Source organism: Barbus barbus (genome assembly GCF_936440315.1).
Source record: "Barbus barbus genome assembly, chromosome: 13".
NCBI lineage: Eukaryota > Metazoa > Chordata > Actinopteri > Cypriniformes > Cyprinidae > Barbus > Barbus barbus.
The window spans coordinates 10,333,224-10,351,636 of record NC_136741.1 but is presented as its reverse complement, the minus strand read 5'-3'; the positions used below and the strand labels follow the sequence as shown (position 1 = coordinate 10,351,636).

Here is an 18,413-nt window from a genome sequence, read left to right as displayed (position 1 = left end):
CCATTTAGTGGATTGTGGAGGTTATCACTCTAGCCTACAGAAAGGGCCCAGTGGCTCATAGCCTGGTGGAATCACTTGTTATTCCACTAGAGCTGCCTCCTCATCTTGGGTTACATTTGCAAGGAGTTTCCTTAGTGGACTGTGCATAATTTTAGTTTTTATGTTTTAGCTTGTGAGTTGTGCTCTTCTGTGTATTCCAGATGATCATCATAGTTCTTAGTCACTCCGAATTCTCAGGTTATTTTGTGACCTTTTTTGTTGATATAGTCTCTGTCTATTTTACCTGACTGGCTCTGTGATGATCCACTACTGTTTATCACTGCCTCTGGTGGTCATCTGGAGTTTACAGAACCACATCTACATATATAACGAGCAGTTTATTTGCAAGCTTCTCAAATATCTTTCTTTCTCTCAGTCCTGAGTCAGTTGAAGCGAGCCCAGCAGTAAATGAGAAAAATTACTCAAGTCGCAGCTGTGGGAACACACAGAGTCATGGATATGGGGGACTTCCCTATGCTGTAAGTTGTTTTATTCTTGTTTTTATTTTTTACGAATTGATATTTATAGTCAGTGTGTAACCTAATAGCATCTAAATAATGCATGGTGCTGAATCATATTAAATAAACGTGTGCATGGTGATACATTTGTAATTGCAGTTCCACTAGCCTTCGTGCATAGAATAAAATTGAAGTGAATTTATCATGAACTAAATTAAGTTTATTGTAACACCCAAAACCACAGAGTCAAAATCTGACTTGAACAGAACTGCAAATCAACCTGGACATATGTTACATTTGCATTTAATCATTTAGTAGATGCTATTATCCAATGCACCTTTCAAATGAGGAACTTTATAAGCAGTTTGTCTTATGTGGTACTGTTTTAAAATTTTTAAACAATGTTTACTTAAATGAAGATTATTTAGATTTATGCTTACAGTTTAATTAAGATACTTTAGCTAAAACATTTTTAGCTACATTAAATATTGTTTACTTTTGAATGCCACGGTTTTTAGTTTTTCATTCCCGCCTCTTCTTTCTTCCTGCCCCTTTTCCCTGCTCCCCACCTTTCATTCTCTTCCCCCTCTCTCTTTCCTTTTTCCCTTTTGTTGTGCCTGAACACCGTTGTTTGAAGATGCAACAGTCTTCCGTTGTGTGTTGTCAGGATCATAACTATGGAGCTCCACCCCCTCCCACCCCTCCAGCCTCCCCACTCTCCCAGACTGTTTTCTCCCATTCGGAACGCAATGGCACTCTGGGACGATCGCGACCCTGTTTTCCCACCAATGAACCAGACAACTCTGCTGACAGTGAGAGCTCATCGGAGGAGGAGGAGGTGGTGGAAGGCGCAATTCCACCACCTTGGTGTCAATGCCGTCTAATGCAAGATGGCTTCCTCATTAAGTGTGAGAGCTGCAGGTGGGTGATTTGTATCTGAAATATCTCATTTCAGATTGTGCTGTGCTTTAGTTGTATCTAAATCACTAGCAGTTTTTCATCAAAACTATTCACCCTAATAATGACACTGCTTCGTTACTCTCTGAGAACAGTTTGCATACCCGAAGAAAAGTAAAATACACTCTGGTGATTTATATGCTTTAACCCCTTTAATGCTTTAATATCAGAAAAAAACTGATATTACTTGATTTATTGCCAAATACAGTCAATGTCTGAAATATAACCAATGATTACAGGAAATGTCAACATGTTCCCCCAAGCTTATATCTTATTGGCTGGTGAAGCTTTTATTTTTCACCTCTCAAACAAATAAATGGCTTATAAGCAGTGGTTCACCTTATTAAGAACCAATAGCTTTATTCCGAGTTATGGCAATTAGTTATTGCTGTAATGGATAGAAAATGTGTACTGAAGGAGAATTCTTGTTGCAGGGGTCTTGAGAAGAAGAAAGGGCTGGATGGGCAGCGCAGAAAAGCAGAGAATGTTTCAGGTAAAATTCTCTTAGATGATAATCAACATGACCTTCTCTGAATCACTTTGATTTTCAGATTTAGTTTCAAATAAACAAGGTACCAGTAAATGGCAATAAAACTATGTAATCAACAAAGTGCTTTAAACAATTCAGATTTCTTTAAAGCAGCTTCACAGTAACAAACAGGAAAATAACAAAATCAGTGTTACATACTTCAAATATGAGTGAAATCCAAATTTGATTCTGCTGGAAAGCAGCACTAACAACACAATAGTGTCCTTATTCCGCTCAAGTCATTTCAGCGTTTGTTCAGTTCAGTAACTGTGTAAAGTTAATCAATTATGAAACGTTGAATGTTCAATTCAGCTATAAGCAGTTGTACAGAAGAAAATATGCCTTTATTAAGCTAGAGTCAGTTTGATGTTGACTCAGTTCGGTTACATGCTTATAGGTAACCTTTGTCATGATAAACTGTCATGTTGGCTTGACAAAGCCTTGTCTCAAAGTTTAAAACAGTTTGGTGACAGAAAGGTGAAAGATAAACTCATTGTAAAAATTAAATATAATTGAGGTGCTGTTTGGATTCCTAAGATTGGAGCAGCGACTGAACCCTTTGGAGAACCTCTAAGCAAAAAACAAATTGGGATGGAAAGACTTCTCAACCATACACAATCCAGATAACATCTGTCCATTACTACTCAACACTGGCTGATTTCATGTGTGTTACTTTTCTTCCCAGTAATACCTGTATTTCATTTGTTGTATTTTCTGACAGAAATTATGCTTTTTTCTCAACCTTACCAGTGTCCGTGTTCTCTCATGTGCTGATGGTTAATCATGCTGGGTCTTGAGCTTGATTTATATCTGTCTTTACAGTGGGCGAGAGCAGCGCTACAGAGAGTGGAGATGAGGACTTGTCAGCTTCTGCTGTGTCGTACACGGCGACTCAACACACACCCACTAGCATCACTCTCACTGTCAAAAGAGTCAAACACAACAAAGTCAAGAAGAGAAAGAAGAGCACAGAGAAAACACGCACTACTCCTAAAGCCAAGAAGGTTAAGGTATAGCAACACATACATGCACAATCCATGCACATGACAAAGACAATGAATGTGAAACGCCTGAATTGTCATGGCAATTTGAATCATGTGTTTATGTCACTCGGTCTCACTTCTCAAATATCATATTATAATAAAATATATTTTCATTACAGGCTTACAGAGAGGGTTCCAGAAAATCCATGAGAATGAAGGTATGGACACAAAAATGCCACATTACCTAATTAGAAAAAAAAAGAAAAGAAAGATGATCCACCTCTTCTTCTTAGGAAATAAGCTTTAGTACTCTTCATTACCAAAGATGAAAATCAACCAGATGAATATTTAATCACACACACCCTCTGATTATTGTAGAATTCTGCATCTGAGGCTAGTGTTCTGGATGAGAATACAACAGAAGGATGGGAGACTCGAATTCAGCAGTGGACGGACCAGTATGAGGAAGCTCTGTCTAACCAGTACAGTGCTGACGTGCAGAACCTCCTCGAACACTACTGTGCCAATGGCAACTCGTCCCCCTCCCCATCTACTGTCGCCATGGACACCATTAACAGAACAGAACTAGCTTGCAACAACACTGTGTTGGGCTCGCAAATGCAGGTATAGATGGGTTTCACGGGTCTTCAAAGTCCTTAAATTTATTTTTAGACCTGTATCATGTTTTAAATATCATAGATTTTTTCATAAACGCTATGAAAATGTTTAATTAGTGTGTTGAGGGGCGGTGGGTACAACAGTGAAAATGATTCCAAACAAAGCCAAAGCATGAGCAACGCATGAGCTTTTAAAGACTGGTTGTCACCATCTAATGGTGTAACAATGTAACCTGCAGAAAGGGTCAGTGAAACATGACCACCACTAACATACAGACTGAAAGCTTATCTGGAACACAAACAATCAAAAGTACCAATGCTGTTGGACTGTGTGGATTTTTTAAACTTGCAAATAACACTGTTTTACTGATAAGTAAGAGGTAAGGCCACAAATGTGTGTGCCCGCTTGTTATTAATGATCTTTGAAAATAATCTGTGATAATTAGTTTAGATTTTTTTTTGTATGTATTCATTTTATTGACTTTAAAAATGGATGAAAACACTGTATAATGATTTTCTTTTACTAAACTGAAAACGGTTGTTCAAACATGCTGTTTTCATTTAATAATTATTTTTATTTACTACAATTACCAACAAGGATTTAATGTGTGTAGTTACAGCTGGGTCGTGTAACACGTGTGCAGAAACATAGGAAGATTCTCAGAGCTGCACGGAATTTGGACCCTGAAACACTCATCATTGAGTATAGAGGCAAAGTCATGCTCAGACAGCAGTTTGAAGTCAATGGACATTTTTTCAAAAAGTAAGTGTGTATGTGTGATTGCATCTGTGTGTATTGTTGAACATCTAGTTGATCTTATCTTAATTAGATTTGAATCGTGGTAAAATTAGTCAAATGTATGTTGTTTGTAAAACATATTGCAAATTTGAGAGTCTTTCCTAATTCCTTCTGTTGACTCCACTCCAGGCCATATCCATTTGTCCTATTCTACTCCAAGTTCAACGAAGTGGAGATGTGTGTGGATGCCCGAACATTTGGCAATGATGCACGGTTTATCAGAAGATCATGCACACCCAATGCTGAGGTGAGACTAATTTGTTGAATGCTAAACTGTTAACGTAAGGTTGCTTCACTTCGTTCCAGCCTGACTAAATTTGATTCATATTATATCACTTTTGTCCTGTACACTCTAACTCACAGGTGCGACACATGATAGCAGAGGGGATGATTCACCTGTGCATCTACGCTGTTGCTCAAATTTCAAAAGATTCTGAAGTCACAATCGGCTTTGACTACGAGTTTAGTTGCTGGTTAGTCACTCAAATATTTTCTTGACATCTATTATTAATTCTAAATAAACTGCGATATGATGTGTTTTGACACTTTTTCTCCAATTTTCCCAACAGTAATTATAAAGTGGATTGTGCATGTCATAAGGGCAATCAGGACTGTCCTGTGCAGAGACACAATCTCCGTCCCCTTCAACTGCTATCCCCCCAGTCTTCGAACTTTGCCCTGCCTGGAGCAGAAACCCGGAGAAGACGAGCCCGACGCAGAGAAATGGAAGGGGACAGGCTCGTAGCTGGTGTATCTGATGAGAGCAACCACCTGTTAGAAGATGCAAATGAGGCACAGGGAGTTAGCGATACAGAGGTATGTGTTCATGGAAAAACAATGGTAAATGCCTACTTGCTTTTTGCAACAGCTCTACCATTTAATGATAATGATGATTATCTCACATGATGATGAAACCAATCTTGTTTTGTGCTACAGGATGCTCTTATGGACAGAGTGAAGTTGGAGAATGGAGAGGAGGAGTTAGACGAGAATGGAGCACTAATACCAAACAGACGTGTAAGCTTTTATTAGAGGAGAACAGTAGGGTTAGGAGAACTGTTTAATTTATTTAAAAAAAAGAACAGGAATTGTTAGATTTTGACTTGATTACACTTTAAACATTAAGCTGTTAAAATTGTATGCCCTCATTTGATTACTTCCATTTTTTGATTATTTGTAATTTTTCTGGATTAATAAATACTACAGAATTTCTGAAAAAATGAAACATTTCTTAGGGCCCTATTACTGTAAAATCCATAAATGATGGATTAGACATGCTTTTTGATTACAATTTAATTGTATTAATCAAAAAGCATGTAAATTTTATTTTGGTAAAAAAAAAATAGTTTGAATTTATTATAATTTTGAATTTATTATCATTTTAATATAATTATAATAAAGTTTGATGATTTCAATTAAGCATGATTTTTGATTACAAAAATTTTATTTAGTCATTAAAACAAAAATTAAAATGCCTAAAAAGAAGAATCCAGAAAAATTTTAATGTGAAAAAACAGCATTTGTGGAAAAAATAAAATGGAATTTGGTGGGAAAAAACTATGGATTTTACAGGGCCCTATATTCACCACATCAACCCCTTATTCCGTTTGTCCCCCTCAGTCTCGTGAAGAACGCAAGGCAGAGGCCATAATGCACATGTTTGAGAACCTTGATAGGAGAAAGAAACGTGGTCAGGGCACAGCGCAGACTACACCTGAAGAAATCAAACTGGAAGCAGGGGAGGCAGAAGTCCCCTCACTTACAGCAGGAAACTGTGTTCCAAATACAGGAGCAGGTGGAGGAATCAGTACAAGGCGCACCTCCTTTGCTCCAGTGGTAGTTAATTCTTTCTCAACTTTAACTTGGTTGTGTCACATAATGGATGTGTGTTTTTACACACTTTCACTGTCTCTTCATTAGGAAACAACAGATATTGACTCTGAAAAGCCCCCTGCTACATCCAGTCCTGCCCCTAAAGCGCAACCTGCTCGCAGTTCCAAACCACGTCCTAAGAGCCGCATCTCCAGATACCGCTCCAGTTCAGCCCAGCGTGCTCGAAGACAGCGGCAGGCTCTTTCCCAGCAAGCAGCAGAGGGAGTTTTGGTGGGCAGTGAAGAAGGCAGTGCAGGGGCAGGCCTCAGGGAGCAGGGCCAGGCAGAGGGAGCTCCAAACTGTGGGAATCTCCAGGATGGAGAACCATGTGGAGCTGCCTCTTCAGGGATGGGTAATAAGACTAATGTCAGATACCCAAAAACCAAAAAGGTGAGTTCATCTTACACTGTTAATCCTACACAGGGTAATTGTCATGTTTTTCTTGCCATGAGTCATGAGGAGAACTGCAGTGTTCTGCGCTTAATACAATTCATTCATTCTGTCTCTTCTCCAAATGCATGTTCTGTGTAGGCTTGTTGGGATGCTGGATCCATTCCCAGTGTCTCGGGATTTAGGCAGGGAAACACAAAATCTTAATTTTTTTATTTGCCCGGCAAAGTTTTAACGTAGTAAAATAAGATGAGCCAGAGTGCAAGTACTATTTTAATACTGCTGATTAATGCCGGCATAAAATGGAAGTTGCGATTGATTTTTAGGGCAGTATTTAAATTTTGTCCATCAGGAATTGGTTGGATTGTTGTCATTTGCTATTGCTGTGATCTCATGCACCAGTCTACATGTAATCACAGAAGAGATGTCATTGCTAGAGGGCAATTTTACATGAATGTAAAAAAAAAAAGAAAGAATGTGCATGGATAAATTTGCATGGAATGTGCATGGATAAAAAAACAATGCAATATACAAAAAAAAGAATCGTCAATGTTGATTTCATTGTGACTCTAAAATCGGCATAAAAATGGAAGTTGTCTTTTTTTTTTTTTCCTGTTGTGATGTACTGTACAGGTCCTTCTCAAAAAATTAGCATATTGTGATAAAGTTCATTATTTTCTGTAATGTACTGATAAACATTAGACTTTCATATATTTTAGATTCATTACAACACAACTGAAGTAGTTCAAGCCTTTTATTGTTTTAATATTGATGATTTTGGCATACAGCTCATGAAAACCCAAAATTCCTATCTCAAAAAATTAGCATATCATGAAAAGGTTCTCTAAACGAGCTATTAACCTAATCATCTGAATCAACTAATTAACTCTAAACACCTGCAAAAGATTCCTGAGGCTTTTAAAAACTCCCAGCCTGGTTCATTACTCAAAACCGCAATCATGGGTAAGACTGCCGACCTGACTGCTGTCCAGAAGGCCATCATTGACACCCTCAAGCAAGAGGGTAAGACACAGAAAGAAATTTCTGAACGAATAGGCTGTTCCCAGAGTGCTGTATCAAGGCACCTCAGTGGGAAGTCTGTGGGAAGGAAAAAGTGTGGCAGAAAACGCAGCACAACGAGAAGAGGTGACCGGACCCTGAGGAAGATTGTGGAGAAGGACCGATTCCAGACCTTGGGGGACCTGCGGAAGCAGTGGACTGAGTCTGGAGTAGAAACATCCAGAGCCACCGTGTACAGGCGTGTGCAGGAAATGGGCTACAGGTGCCGCATTCCCCAGGTCAAGCCACTTTTGAACCAGAAACAGCGGCAGAAGCGCCTGACCTGGGCTACAGAGAAGCAGCACTGGACTGTTGCTCAGTGGTCCAAAGTACTTTTTTCGGATGAAAGCAAATTTTGCATGTCATTCGGAAATCAAGGTGCCAGAGTCTGGAGGAAGACTGGGGAGAGGGAAATGCCAAAATGCCTGAAGTCCAGTGTCAAGTACCCACAGTCAGTGATGCTGGTGTTGGTCCACTGTGTTTTATCAAGGGCAGGGTCAATGCAGCTAGCTATCAGGAGATTTTGGAGCACTTCATGCTTCCATCTGCTGAAAAGCTTTATGGAGATGAAGATTTCATTTTTCAGCACGACCTGGCACCTGCTCACAGTGCCAAAACCACTGGTAAATGGTTTACTGACCATGGTATTACTGTGCTCAATTGGCCTGCCAACTCTCCTGACCTGAACCCCATAGAGAATCTGTGGGATATTGTGAAGAGAAAGTTGAGAGACGCAAGACCCAACACTCTGGATGAGCTTAAGGCCGCTATCGAAGCATCCTGGGCCTCCATAACACCTCAGCAGTGCCACAGGCTGATTGCCTCCATGCCACGCCGCATTGAAGCAGTCATTTCTGCAAAAGGATTCCCGACCAAGTATTGAGTGCATAAATGAACATAATGGCCATTCTTTTATTGGTCGGATGAAATATGCTAATTTTTTGAGATAGGAATTTTGGGTTTTCATGAGCTGTATGCCAAAATCATCAATATTAAAACAATAAAAGGCTTGAACTACTTCAGTTGTGTTGTAATGAATCTAAAATATATGAAAGTCTAATGTTTATCAGTACATTACAGAAAATAATGAACTTTATGACAATATGCTAATTTTTTGAGAAGGACCTGTATATCCAAGTTAAGCAACTTTTCAAACAAGAAAAAATGTAGCTCGGGATTTTGTCCAACAGAAATTGATTGGATGGTTGGGTTGTCATTTGCTAACTGCTGCGATGTCATGTGAGTGACACGTTTCTTGAAGGGAGGGATTGTAGCCCAGTATTGAGCCAAGTGCACACTTCATCAGAGATGTTATTGCGGTGAGGAGGGCACTTTTTCTTTTTTTTTTTTTATAAAAAAAATGGCACGTAAATTAAAAATAATGTGCATGGATAAATCTTTTATAATTAACACTTAAATATTCCATTAAAAAATATTCCTCTTTGATTTTGTGGTGACTGAAAAAAATATTCATTTATACTCTTTATATTATTCTTGTTTAACACTGTAAAGCTGCTTTGGCGCAATCTGTACTGTATAAAGCACTTTCTCTCTCATTTCTCAGAGAGATAAAGCACTATATAAATATAAAGGTGACTTGACTGTGGTCGGCTATGTTTCAGAGCTGTAAATGTAGTAATGTATTATTTATGTCTTTTATTCTCTCTTTATAGTACCTGGTGACGGAGTGGTTAAATGACAAGGTTCCAGAGCGGGTGGAGGAGTCTGTGGAACGCCCTTTACGCATCACCACTGACCCTACAGTCCTGGCCACCACCCTCAACATGCTGCCAGGACTATCTCATTCACCTCTCATCTGTACTACCCCCAAACACTATGTTCGTTTTGGTTCACCCTTCAACCCAGAAAGACGCCGGCGACCCTGTATGATTGACCCTGCATATGGTTCTTGCAAGAAGGTTAGAATGAGTTACTGAATTAACCTAAATACACTGCCCTACAGCGGCATTCGAATTTCCCCAGAAAATAAATCTTTTGATTTCTCTTGTGTAGATTTATAAAAAAAAAATGTTAATTATGTAGATTAAATTGCTCAAAGACTTGTTTGTCTGAACTTAAATTTGTATTGGGGCTCATACTTGTTATTGTTGCTACATAGCATGTCTTTGTGTATGTCTGTCTGAGCAGAGGTGGATGAAACAAGCGCTGGATGAGAGCATGTTATCTGGCCTAATGGAAGATGGAACAGAGTCCAATTCTTCCCACAAAAGTAACACCAGCAGCACTAGCAGCTCTCAAACGTTCAAACCTGGTAATGACTCTTACTCCACCGTTTAGATGGCAGAATGTGAATTACAGCCTTGGTATCATAGATTTGGGGTTTTAACTAGTGTTTTTTGATGTTGCCCTTTGTTCAGAGCTGACAGGACCATTTAAGAAGAGGAAATTGAAGTGTTCATCAGAAACGGCAGCGCCACCTTCTGAACTCTTGTTACGACCATTGTCCCCCATCACCCCACCTCTGCCTTCTGAACTTCCCATGACGCCTCTTCATTCGCTCATGACTCCCTGCTCGCTTTATTTAGGAGGGGAAGTGGAGAAGCTGAATGCTACCTTGCTTTCTTACTCTCCTCTCACATCCCGACCTGCCAGCCGCTGCAATACACCTCTACAGTTTGAGGTGAACAAATGAACACACACACAAACACAAAATGGAGTTCTCTCTCAATATAGCAGCTTGTAGAGATTCGCTGTAGTAATAGAAAACATAAAAGCTGTATATTTGACTTGGTTCTTTTTCATAGAACATCTCTTCTCCTGAGGCCTCGCCTGTGCACAGATCAGAATCTCTGACTCCAGAAGTAAGTTCAAGTTCTCATGCACACATGTGAAAGTGTTATTGCTTGATTGTCATGTACACTGCAAAAAAAAGGCTTATCTTGCTTAGTATTTTTCTCTTGTTTCTAGTCAAAATATAAAAAAATTCTTAAATTAAGATGCATTTACTAGATAAGCAAATTGACTTAATATATTTAGTCTTGTTTCCAGGGGAGAAAACTCCTCTCCAAATTAAGTCATTTTTGCTCAAAACAAGTAAAATCTGCCAGTGGGGTTGCAACCAGAATATTTTACTTACCCCACTGGCAGATAATTTTAATAGTTTTTAGCAAAATGGCAGAAAAAACTCCATTTTTTTTTCTGAAAAAAATGGAGAAATTTTTTTTTTTTTTTTTTTTTTTCCCCCCCAGTTTGTTGAAGTTTGTTGAAGTTTGGATTGGAAGATGTGTTGATGTAGTTTGACTAAAATTAAGATAACTGCTAAATTCAATTTTGTACATTAAAACAGTGTGCCAATAAGCATGTGTTAATATTATTTGATGGATCTGAGCTAACATGATTAATAAAAACTGTAACAAATGTGTTGGTCATTGTTAGGTAATATTAATGTATTAACCAACAATAACTAATGGGACCTTATTGTAAAGCAGGGGTTCTCAAAGTCCACATTCAAAGGTCCAAATCTGAATTTTCATCAATATCAAAAGTCCAGAACAATTTGTTATTACAAAACTTGTTTTTAATAAACATGCATAAGAAATCAACAGTAATGTTTTGAAAATATAAAGTGCCTTTTGCATTCAAAATACATTAATAACAAGTGCAAAAGTGTCAAAGCAATTAAAGTGTCGGCAATAGAGGTCGACCGATATGCATTTTTCATCGGGCTGATGCCAATATTTAGAAATCAGGGCAGCGGATGGCCAATATATGATGTTGATTTTTTTTGGCTGCTATTTTTGGCCGATTTTCTTTATTTTTCCCCCTTCATCTCATAAAAGAGAGTATGAGTAAATCTTTATTGCAGGGCACAATAGTAATAGTAGAAGTAGTAGTAGCCTAATTCATAGTAATAATACAGGTACATCTAAAAAAAAAAATTGAATATCATGAAAAAGGTCAATATTTTTTGTTACTCATTTCAAAAAGTGAAACCCATATATTATATAGCTTCATTACACACAGAGTGAAATATTTCAAGCCTTTATTTCTTTAAATTTTCATGATTATGGCTTACAGATAATGAAAACCCAAAATTCAGTGTCTCAGAAAATGAGAATATTACATAAGATCAATTAAAAAAGGATATTTTAAACAGAAATGTTAGGCTTCTTAAAAGTATGTTAATTTCTATGCACTCAATACTTGACTGGGCCTCCTTTTGCATGCATTACTGCATCAATGCGGCGTGGCATGGAGGCAATCAGCCTGTGGGACTGCTCAGGTGTAATGGAAGCCTTTTGATAGCTGCCTTCAGGTCATCTGCATTGTTGGGTCTGGTGTCTCTCATCTTCCTCTTGACAATACCCCATAGACTATCTATGGGGTTCAGGTCAGGCGAGTTTGGCCAATCAAGCACAGTAACACCATGGTCATTGAACCAGCTGTTGGTACCTTTGGCAGTGTGGGCAGGTGCCAAGTCCTGCTGGAAAATGAAATCAGCATCTCCATAAAGCTTGTCAGCAGAAGGAAGCATGAAGTGCTCTAAAATTTCCTGGTAGATGGCTGCGTTGACTGTGGACTTCAGAAAACACAGTGGACCAACACCAGCAGATGACATGGCAGCAGATGAAACTTCACACTGGACTTCAAGCAACATGGATTCTGTGCCTCTCCACTCTTCCTCCAGACTCTGGGACCTTGATTTCCAAATGAAATGCAAAATTTACTTCCATCTGAAAAGAGGACTTTGGACTACTGAGCAACAGTCCAGTTCTTTTTCTCCTTAGCCCAGGAAAGACGCTTCTGATGTTGTCTCTGGTTCAGAAGTGGCTTGGTAGCCCTTTTCCTGAAGACGTCTGAGCGTGGTCACTCTTGATGCACTGACTCCAGCTTCAGTCCACTCCTTGTGAAGCTCTCCCAAGCATTTGAATCAGCTTTGCTTGACAGTATTCTCAAGCTTGCGGTCATCCCTGTTGCTTGTGCACCCTTTCCTACCCAGTTTCTTCCTTCCAGTCAACTTGTCATTTAATATGCCTTGATACAGCACTCTGTGAACAGCCACACCTTTCAGTAATGACCCTCTGTGACTTACCCTCTTTGTGGAGGGCGTCAATGTTCATCTTCTGGATCATTGCCAAGTCAGCAGTCTTCGCCATTATTGTGGTTTCAATGAACAATAGATACCCAGAGTTTATACTGTAGGGATGGTCATTAATTATAACTATTTTGAGATACTGATTTTTGACTTTCATGAGCTGTAAGCTCTAATCATCAAAATTAACACACAAAAACTTTTGAAATGTTTTACTTTACATGTAATGAATCTAAAATATATGAAAGTTTAACTTTTTGAAATAAGTTACAATAATTTTTTTTTCATGATATTCTACTTTTTTGAGATGTACCTGTACATGGCTCAAAACTTAAGCACCTTCTCAAAACAGTTCTCTGAAGCTTTTTTTTATGTTTTGTTGACAGACACCAGTGTTTCCCACAGACTTGCAAATGCAAATTCATTCTCTGCCAGCAGGAGGCGCTGTTGGAGCGGTAGATATAGAGTTTTCCTCGGTAACTGTTGTAATCAAATAAGCACTGCACCCTCAAATGCAACTTTGTATCAGGCATTACAGTAAAGATGAAATGAAAATTAAATCAAGCTTTTCTGAAGATTGTCAGTTCTTTTCAAAGATACATTCATATAAAAACACCCATGCCGAATTTTGATTTTGAAATGTGCAGTGCTCATGTCTAATCAACCAAGTAGAAGTCTTTTGGGAAATTTATTTGTGGCAGTCAGTTTTGATATTGTGATGGGGCGCCCAAAATAAATCAATGTATGGGAAACACTGGACACTCCTATAAGTCAAATGGCCATAATCTTAAGTGATAAAAAAAAATTTACTCATATTGAAGTGTCGCCCAATTACATCAAACGTCATACGCTCACTGGATGTCATGTCAAACGCAGGAAAACTTTAAATATCTCGTCCTTCGCTTTCATTTCAGACCATCTCCAAAAAGACATAAAAAAAACTAAACGAATGATTTACAAGTTTAACATGCGTTTATCAATGTTGGAAATATAATTAGTGCTCTTGAAATACAAAATGGAGGCAGGTCCGGATTAAATTCCCTCCGGATTCAGACCGGAGTCTGGACTTTGAGAAGTGCTGTTGAAAAGGGTTATCCTTAAATACTTTGAGTGTTCATCAGGAAAGTTGTTAATTCTGTTTTAATGATCATGCTTTTTTTTCTGTTCAGCCCTGTTTGCGACCAGACTTCGCTTCACGGGTCACTGCCTTCCCTGACTTTTCCACAAGCCGGGGAAGCCCAGCTCCTATGTCAGATGACTTCTCACTTGCTGCTCCAGACTCTCTGAATGGATCTGGTGGTGGGACTCCCCACAGCTCAGCTGTTGTGTCCAGTCTATGTGACTCTTCCTTGGTTTCACATGCCAGTGAGGCACAGGCCAGAGAACAGGCCTTTAGGACAGAATTTAACCTAATTTACACCTGCTCTCCCCTCAATGCTAATCTACCCACTGGTCCTGTAAGTGACAGACACTTCCCACAATCAGAGGGAAGCTTGTCCACGGCTGACTCTGACTTAAGCACAATGTGCAGCCAGGGGCTGCTGATGGAATCGGGGTCTAGCTCTGGCTCTCTCTCAATGTATCTGGACACACAGTTTGGAGGTGGATATTCAGAGTGCAGCACATCCCCCCACCCTAGCAATCCACCACAGAAGAAGAAGGCAAGTCCTATGGCCACATCAGTTTCTCCATTTACAAGTTGTTTTCCTTTAGTATGTGCAGGATGATGATAATGTATCATCCAATATAATTGTGTAAATAAAAAGAATTTGTTTAATTTAGTTCTTATGACACAACATAAAAATAGATATAAGGGGTACTACAGGGGTAAGATGACCCCCATGGGTACACTTATCCTAACTGGGGCATCTTCCTCCAAGGGTGTACTTTTAACTTGTCACTTCAGAATAAAACTTTCTCCAATACCATACGTATCTAAATTAAATCATCTGTTTGGAAATCGTAGTTTAATAAATCAACGTCCAACATTTAATAAATTCCAACATCACTGTTATCCAGTGACAATAAATTTGACTCTTATACTTCAAAACTGTTTAGATGAAATAAATATTGATGTTCAGTTTAATTATTTGTAGGGACATTTACTCTGTTACCCTACCAGTGTGCTTCTCCCTTAGCATCATCCCATCTTTACAAAGTAATTAACAGAGGATATTTCTTGACTTGATGTAATGTAAAGTAATAATTGCTGGACTATAAACTGAAACAGTTTATTCCAAAAGGACTATTCTAAAAGCTTAAAAAACCTAGGCGGTTTAACTCCTTTTTTTCCTATATACATTTAAATCGTGAAGGGTGGTCCTCTAACTTGCATGAAACTCTTGCTCTGTCTTTGATTTGCTCCCTGTTTCTCTCTTTCTCCTCTTTGCTCTTAAAACTTGCAAAATCTTTCTTTCCACCCTTTTCTCAAGGCAGAGGGTCATGGTGAGTGCTGGTAGTCAGCTGGCTGGCTTGTCTGGGTACCAGGCATTAGCTGTAAGGGGCCAGTTCAAGCCAGGGCAGAACATGGTGAATATCATATAAGTGGCCTCCATCTAGAAGTGTGCATGTCCATAACATTTGCATCTCCAGATGATGTACTCCTTCGTCTGTGTTGAGCAAACTGAGAGAAAAAAACAACTGCTGCTGCGTTAACTGCTGCAGAGCCGGTTGTATTCATTCAAAGACACCAATGCTTTAATTGTCTAATCTAAAAACAATTTTCATGGTGAATATGTCTGTATGTTTGTGTGGCTTTTTCTTTGCCGTTATTATGAAGTCTAGAATCCTAGTTTTAAAAACGTTTCTCATGGTCTGATGGTAGTTTTGCAAGTTGTTCTAGCTGGAAGAAAACACTTTTTCTTAATTTTATTAAACAGCTTTTGATTGGGTTAATACGGGCATTTAATGTGGTGTTGTTCTGAATAGCAGCGTTGGGTAATAATGCATGCTGTGTCTTTCTCATACCCATTGAAGTTATAGATGATATCATTCTACATCAATTGATCATGCATGAGTTGCTTCATGTGAACGTGAATGTTACGATGCATGAGTGTTCTAAGAAATTATACTGAAGGACAGAACTGCATGCCTATTCGTCATCCATGTGCATCTTTTAGTCATACTTATATACCTTCTTTCCATGTAGGTCTCTCTGCTGGAGTACAGGGAAAGAAAGAAAGGGCCACGGGACCCAGCACCTCACGTCACAAACCTCAGCTCCATTTGCCCTCGCACAGAGTCTCCAGGACAGTCGCGCACGCATTTTCCTCCTTCAGTCTCTCCGCACAATTCGTTCTCTCCAGAACCCCAAGCTTTCCCACAGATAGAGGAGGTCAGTCCTCCTAGCATCAGGTCTGGAAACCACACACAGACCACAGTGCTGGGCGGACCAGAGTCCAACCACTGGTGAGAAAAGAACAGTTCTGCTCAGTGTTATTTTATTATTTTCACACTGTTGTAGTTAAGATTTTGAATTAGTTTTTAATTTTATATTTTCAGTTTTATTTTATTCTAAATAAAAACATGAGAGCCCACACACAATATCTTTCAAGAAAAAAAATCTTCAAGGCTTTATTCATAGAGGCCATAAAAATTAGATCCAAAAATGCTCATATATGCAGAATCTTGCTTTGGATTGTAGGGCTGGATAATATGGCCAAAATTTATATCATGATATATTTCTTAATTTTGTTCGATACGATATACTTCCGATATTGATATGAACAATATTTTTAAAAGCCTCAAAATTACTGCCAAGAACGCCCACAACTGATGTCTATACAAACTTCTGAAAAATGAATTTGCCAAGTCAATGAAACCTCCTAAAACTAGATAATATTTTAGAACAAAATGGTACAAATAAATTAATGTTCACTGCATTTAGCCTTCATACAAACAAGAAATGTGAAATCACCATCAAATAATTATAAGACTTTCAGACTCTCCTTATTAATATTAATATCTTTAACTAAACTACAGTATAACATAGGCTGATTATTCTTATAGATTGAAACAAAAGTGCTTCAGCCAGGATAAAGAATATGAAAAGTGCATAGAGTTGCAAAAACATGCTGCTGGACATGGGGTTATTGAAAATACCAAATTCATTATCTGCCAATAGGGGGCACTTTTGGAGCTGCAGAAACATAATTTTCCCCGGTAATGGCTGTACACAAAGCAGCACTGCGCTCATGAATGCTACTTTATCACATAAAATAAAAATGCTATCAAAACTTTTTTTGAGCACAGTCGTTCCCTTTAGAGATACATTCATTTAAAACACCCGCGCTGCGTTTTTATTTTGAAATATGTAGCGCTCATGTTTATTCAAAGAAGTCAACCGCCACAAATGAATCAATGTAAAACAAACATTTTTTATACTGTTTGTTTTCTGTTCGATAACAGTCAAGTATGCTTTTAGCAGCAGAGTTTGACTAATTCTCTGTGTCTTGTGTCGTCTCTGTCTTGTCTACAAAATATATTGTCGAAACGTAATTTCCTGTAAAGCTGCTTTGGAACTATTTGTATCGTGAAAAGCGCTACACAAATAAATTGAATTGAACTGAAATGTATGGGAAACACTGGTAATGTATATTGAAATATTGGAAATTATATTACCGTTACTGAAAAAAATTACATTGCGAAATGTATTGATATTGAATTATTGTCCAGCCCTATTGGATCGTGATTAAAATGCAGTGGTTACCTCTAATTTTAAATGGCTACAGAAAAGTTTCTATTTACAAGATTGGTGCATCACTACTGGTTTTGACAGTTTGAACATTGATGTGTTTCCAAATCTTCTATCCAATGTTCAACTTTAAGAGAATTATTTCAGTAATTCAGTAACTTAACTAATTTTTTAGATTATTGTTAAATGTAGTACCAAGTACAGACTCAATTCAATACTCGCTGCTAGGTGTCTGCTTTCAAACGCTTCAGTGAATATTTATATCACTTTCTATGAACAGTGATTTGCAATGGCCAAATAGAGGTGTTTAAGTTAGTCAGAATCCACTCATTTTTCACTTGACCCTTTTAAAGCAACACTTAATTGAAAATTTTTGAAGGATACATGCCAATATTTTAAAATATCTTTCTTTAATATTATTGTTATAAATAATGAACTGATATAATTTATTTTTATTTTCAAATAGGTAAATACAATAATTTAATACTTCTAATATATTTAGTTTATTTTGATATGTTACTGAAATTGGTTCTGAAAATCATTTGTTGTAATGTATAATTAAGAGCTCATATTAAAGAGCTAATTTTATAGTTACAGTTGGGCAAAAAAGTATTTAGTCAGCCACCAATTGCAAGTTCTCCCACTTAAAAAGATGAGAGAGGCCTGTAATTTTCATCATAGGTACACTTCAACTATGGGAGACAGAATGGGGGGAAAGAATCCAGGAAATCACATTGGAGGATTTTTAAAGAATTTATTTGCAAATTATGGTGGAAAATAAGTATTTGGTCAATAACAAAAGTTCATCTCAATACTTTGTTATATACCTTTGTTGGCAATGACAGAGGTCAAACGTTTTCTGTAAGTCTTCACAAGGTTTTCACACACTGTTGCTGGTATTTTGGCCCATTCCTCCATACAGATCTCCTCTATAGCAGTGATGTTTTGGGGCTGTTGCTGGGCA

At 38.1% G+C, this 18,413-nt stretch overlaps 1 protein-coding gene across 3 annotated transcripts in view; it reads left to right on the top strand.

Annotated features, from left to right (window-relative positions):
- Nucleotides 1-18,413, top strand: part of LOC306878742 (histone-lysine N-methyltransferase SETD5-like) — a 54,554-nt gene that overhangs the window by 27,106 nt on the left and 9,035 nt on the right. For 2 of the 3 annotated variants that reach the window (XM_079431250.1, XM_079431249.1), the window contains 19 exons: nt 416-518; nt 1,165-1,418; nt 1,889-1,947; nt 2,806-2,993; nt 3,146-3,184; nt 3,345-3,590; nt 4,198-4,346; nt 4,512-4,629; nt 4,746-4,855; nt 4,952-5,198; nt 5,319-5,399; nt 6,003-6,218; nt 6,303-6,644; nt 9,377-9,622; nt 9,852-9,975; nt 10,082-10,344; nt 10,469-10,525; nt 13,926-14,417; nt 15,905-16,164. In XM_079431250.1, the coding sequence (XP_079287376.1) occupies nt 416-518; nt 1,165-1,418; nt 1,889-1,947; nt 2,806-2,993; nt 3,146-3,184; nt 3,345-3,590; nt 4,198-4,346; nt 4,512-4,629; nt 4,746-4,855; nt 4,952-5,198; nt 5,319-5,399; nt 6,003-6,218; nt 6,303-6,644; nt 9,377-9,622; nt 9,852-9,975; nt 10,082-10,344; nt 10,469-10,525; nt 13,926-14,417; nt 15,905-16,164 (3,594 nt within the window). Of the gene's footprint in view, nt 1-415; nt 519-1,134; nt 1,419-1,888; nt 1,948-2,805; nt 2,994-3,145; nt 3,185-3,344; nt 3,591-4,197; nt 4,347-4,511; nt 4,630-4,745; nt 4,856-4,951; nt 5,199-5,318; nt 5,400-6,002; nt 6,219-6,302; nt 6,645-9,376; nt 9,623-9,851; nt 9,976-10,081; nt 10,345-10,468; nt 10,526-13,925; nt 14,418-15,904; nt 16,165-18,413 lie in introns of all 3 variants that reach the window. The other variant, XM_079431248.1, reaches the window with a different exon arrangement.